The 4827-nt window shown below is 39.0% G+C and overlaps 1 protein-coding gene across 1 annotated transcript; it reads right to left on the minus strand.

The window, feature by feature from the left end:
* Nucleotides 1–142: 142 nt before the first annotated feature.
* Nucleotides 143–4782, minus strand: LOC121938129 (vacuolar protein sorting-associated protein 54-like). The gene is made up of 6 exons (XM_042481410.1): nucleotides 4653–4782; nucleotides 4319–4500; nucleotides 3250–3362; nucleotides 1901–1964; nucleotides 1624–1729; nucleotides 143–294 (listed from the first exon to the last, which is right to left on the minus strand). Exons 1-6 carry the CDS (start codon nucleotides 4767–4769, stop codon nucleotides 178–180), a joined length of 699 nt encoding a protein of 232 aa, XP_042337344.1. The 5' UTR covers nucleotides 4770–4782; the 3' UTR covers nucleotides 143–177.
* Between the last annotated feature and the right edge of the window lie 45 nt (nucleotides 4783–4827).

Here is a 4827-nt window from a genome sequence, read left to right on the forward strand (position 1 = left end):
ACACACACACACACACACACACACACACACACACACACACAGAGTCTAAATATCAGGCACCAGAAATGTGAAAAATATTTAAAAACCTACTAACCCACTTGTATTTATGAAGATAACCTGACTCGTTTAAAGCTCCTTCAGGAGGAAACTCTCCTGTATGTTTTTACTTCGTTAACCTCACAGATGTGACGTGCAGCTGGTCGTACCGAGGTTTTTGGTGGTGATGGTCTTCAAGCCGACGACCTGCAGAGCTCCGGCTCCCAAAACCAGCTGGCAACTCCGAGAGTTGAAGTGCTGCAGAAAACACACCGGGAGAAGAAGAACTGCTGTTAAACGAAGTGTTAAATTAACGGCTGCAGGGCTTCAGATCAATAACATGTTTTATTTACTTTGCAACAGGGACGTACCGATTCACGATACGGGGCTCACGATACGATTTTCTCACGACTTTTTTTAAAATACAAAACTAGATTACAGAAAAATTATGACTGAAAAATATTCCGGTAATTATTTCAATTAAAATTATACAAACTACTGCATTTTTCTTCTTTTCTTTATCAAATTAAATAATCCCCTTTTTATTTCTGAGGTATAAAAGCAAAATACAAACTATATAATGAATGCATTTCAGGACTTTCACGCTGCCCCCTGCTGTTAAAACCCCGAGCTGGGACAGAGGAGGCTGCTGAGGAAAGGTAAGGGTTAAAAGGTTAAAGGGTTGAATGTTTGCTTTAGAGGGGAAAGCAGAGAGGGCGAGTTTGAAGTTGGTCTTTTCTCACTCGTGGAGACCAGTCGGGCTCTCGCTTTGGCTCGTTTGGGCGAGCGAGGTCGCAGCTTGTCAGTGCGGTTTGGCCGTGTAGTTTTTTATTTGCCGTGTTGTTGTTAAAGAGTATGTACGTGTGTAGGCGGGGCTAACTGGAGCGCCTCACCATGATGCCGGCTCTCATGCTGCATCATGTTAGTTGTACTATTTGTGTAGTTTAACACTCTGTTTTTGTCTTTTCTGTTATCTTCGGGCCTTTATTTCTTTCTGACTTGAGGAAGCGATTGAAGCGATTTGAAAGTGGAGGGTGAATCTTGTGTTTAAATATTGCCTGTTGCTGAGCCTTTGCTTCGTCTTATTGACGTTGGCGAGCTGTCTCTAGTCTCAGATATGACGTAGGATGTCGGACACGTAGTAACGTGGCATGTCGAGCAAGCGAAGTCAAAAGTAGATTACACCCTCTGCTGTTCAAAGAAAAGTATCGCAGTTCATTTTTCATTTCACCGATTTGAAACTCACATATTTTGTATCGGTTTTTAACTGCCTCTCGATGCATCGTTGCATCCCTACTTTACAAAGTGACGCCAAAATGACCTCATGGCGGCGCTGTAACCTGAAGCACAGAGTGAAGGGGTTAAACTCTGACGGGGTGAAACTTAAACACAGCTGCTGTGATTTTGATGAATTGCTAAGATAACGTAGCCTGAAAAGCCCCTGAATATTTTAAAGGTCAAACTGAGTCAATAAGATGTTAAATCATATTTTCTTTTTAAAAAAAACGAGATTTCGGATGTGCCGGGGTTCTTTGGGACTGACGGGGTTAACACGGATGTGGTCTGAGTATCTGCGGTGGTTCTGACCTTGAGGAGGTCCGACAGACGCGTCAGCATGTCGGTGGCGATGGATGGGATGTCGTTGACACACTGACAGTATTCCAGAAAGATCCGGATCAGCAGCAGAACCGTCCTGAAGAAACACAAAGACGACAAACATTCATTCTGCAAAACGTAGATTTTTCTGACTTCAGTTTGTGCTTAAAAAGATGAGCTTGAATTATTGTGGCATTTTAATGGAAAGCGTGTACTTTGATTTAACTGCCGTGTGACACCGAACATGTCTAACTCTTCGCTCACGTACCCGACGACGGCGTATTTCTGCCCGTTGACGAGCAGAAACTCGGTGGGCTTCCTGTCCTCTGGACCTGCACACAGACAGTCCACATGTCACAGCTCACGTCTTCAAAAAACATCACAAATATCAATAAAGCTCAGTTTGTTTTGGGAAGCTGATGTTTTTTGTGATTATCATAAATATTTCCACATCGGTTTATTGATTCCTGTTTTTTTACAAACATGTCTTTCCAAACACCTTGAAAAGACACAATCTGCTCTGCAGTCAAACAGTTCAAATTAAGCAGCGCTGATCAAATATAAATCAAGATTATTTTACTACATCGCCTGTTTTTTTTTTTTTGTCTCAAATATTATCAGAAACATATTTTTTGGTGTACTGTTTAGCTGTAAAATGAGAACGTTTGCCCGGCTGGTGGGCAGTTTTTCAGCTCGACTGTTTACAATATTTGAGAAACAAATAATCATTAAACCAAAATAATGTTATTTGGTAACTGTGGAACGAATTGAATGAACAGAAGTACAGATACAGAAAGATTGGGTTGAAACTGAAAGAGTTTATGAAAATACCTCTTGGTATAATGATAGATGATAAAATCAGCTAGAAATCACAAAATAAACATGTACAAAATAAAGCTTCAGTGGTGGAATAAGTAGTGTACTTAAGTGCAAATTTGAGGTACTTGTACTTTACTTGAGTATTTTCTTATTATGTCACTTTTTTCTACTACTTCACTGAATTTATCTTATTTTTGGTATAAAATATTAGTTGTTTTTCAGTTTGGTGATTTTTTTTCCTCACAAATTGTTGCCGTTTTCTTTATAGAAAAGATTTTGGTGGGTTTTTTTTTCTTTAAAAATTTTTGGTGATTTTTAAAAAAGGGTTACAGTTTTTTTGGCTTCTTAATATTCATTTTTCCCTAGTTTATCTTTTTCTTTTTTCTGTAAAAATGAAAAACTGCAGGCATTTGATTTTGGGTATGTGGGTGTATGTATATATCTTTAGTTAATTTGTGTACAGGTTTAAATTAATGAATTAATCAAACCTTTTATTTGTCTGTCTGCTTGTCTGCAGAATTATTATCTCTATTTTCTTTTTCCGTTTTAAATAAATCATATAAAAAAAATTTGGCTGCTGGGAATAAAACAGCCTTTGTAACGTTTAAAGCAGCTGCTTGCTGATGTACAAAGTATGTGGATAAGAGTCACTGTGTTTCAAAATAAAATGATTTTCAGACAGATGTGGGAACTTTTCTTATTACAGTTTTTGGAGGTTTTCTGCCCTCGCTGGATACCTCGTCAGGCAGAGGCAGAGGCATGTTTAGAGCAGGTTTGGGGTTTGGGGTTTGTTGGTACCTGGGATTTTGCGCTCTGGTAGTGTTATTCTTCCATCAGCGATGGAGTTCACGAGATCCTGAAACTCGGCAGGAACCTCCGCCTGCTTCCAGCGCTCGTTATCCAGGAGGAGGCTGCAAAACAACGAACAAACATCAGGACTACGGTCGACGGATATTACGTTTATCACGACCAAGTATTAGTAGTTAATGAGACCGATAACTGATATGCATTTACAATAAAAACAATCTTTCTGTAAATGTTTATAATCTGTAATGTAACAAACTCCAACACAAACATTGATTAAATGCTTTTAGCAAATATTTAATCAAAACTGTAACTTTCTTTATATACAGTAAGGGCACAGTAACTTTTTTTTAATAAAATCAAGTGAAAATTTAAACAAAAAAAAAAACTCCCTGAGGTTTTACAGATTTAAAGTTCCTCTCATGCTGAAACTTTCTCTGCAAAATAGATACAGATAACCAGCAAAATGCCAAATATTTGTAAACTTTAGTGGTGGAATCTTACTACATTTACTCAAGTACTCAAGTCATTTGAGGTACGTGTACTTTACTTGAGTATTTTCTTCTCATGCTACTTTCTGTTTCTACTCCACTGCATTTACTTTACAAATTAATATTTTTGCACAAAAACTTTCTTGTGTCTTTTAAAGAACAAAAATTGTGATTTTTTTTTTTAAAGTTGTAAGTGATTTTTTAATAAAAGATTTTGGCAATTTTTTCTCTTAAATTTTTTTTGAGGGGGCCATTTTTTACAGATATATTTTGGTGATTTCTTTTTTCTTTAGAAATATTTGGCATTTTTTTTTATTTCTTGTGGGGTTAAACTCAACATGCCTTCCAAAAATCACACGATTTCACAACCAGAGACTGTAAAAACTGAAATTATCATTAGATTTTCAAATGAATTTTTTTTTTCAAGATTTTTAAAATATACTAGGCCTGGAAATTGTTATTTGCAAATTCCAGGATTTCCAGGATCCAGGATTTTCATGACTTACGGACTGCGTATGCATTAAATGCCTAAACAGTTTGTACAATAAAAAAACGTTTGAGCAGCAGGTCACCTGAGTTTGGTCTTGCGCTCGTCATGAAAGCGGTGGACGAAGCGGTTCGCCTGGCTCTGCAGCGCCCCCCTCAGGGAAACGCTGCGCCTGCCGCACAACTCCTCGGTGTCCCTGACGAAACCCTCCACGGCCTGAGAGAGACACACGAACTCCGCCGAGCTCAGACGCTCCAGAGAGCCGTCCTGTTGACGCAAGAGGCGGGGTCAAATCTTATAAAACACACTGAGGTTTTTATGAGTTTTATTACGTTCGGAAAACAACGAAGAAGTAAAGATAAAATAGACTGAAACATCACGAGAGACATCGTGAAAATAAAGCGTTGGACGGTTCGGACCTTGGCTCTGGCTGTGAGGACTTTGACGCAGCGGTCGTGGCTGACGTCGGACGCGTTGTACAGCAGCTCCTGGATGTTGTTGATCACGCGGTTCAGCTCCAGATCGGTCGGCATCATGTTTTCACCGGACCTGCAGACACACACACACACACACACACACACACACACACACACA

Source organism: Plectropomus leopardus, unplaced genomic scaffold (genome assembly GCF_008729295.1).
Source record: "Plectropomus leopardus isolate mb unplaced genomic scaffold, YSFRI_Pleo_2.0 unplaced_scaffold28582, whole genome shotgun sequence".
NCBI lineage: Eukaryota > Metazoa > Chordata > Actinopteri > Perciformes > Serranidae > Plectropomus > Plectropomus leopardus.

Coding starts and splice junctions, on each gene's coding strand:
- LOC121938129 (XM_042481410.1), bottom strand. CDS start 4,769: ATGATGCCGACCGATCTGGAGCTGAACCGCGTGATCAACAACATCCAG. Junction 1,965..3,249: donor ACCAGAGCGCAAAATCCCAG/GTACCAACAAAC, acceptor GTCTGTGTGCAG/GTCCAGAGGACAGGAAGCCC. Junction 1,730..1,900: donor CAGAAATACGCCGTCGTCGG/GTACGTGAGCGA, acceptor GTGTTTCTTCAG/GACGGTTCTGCTGCTGATCC.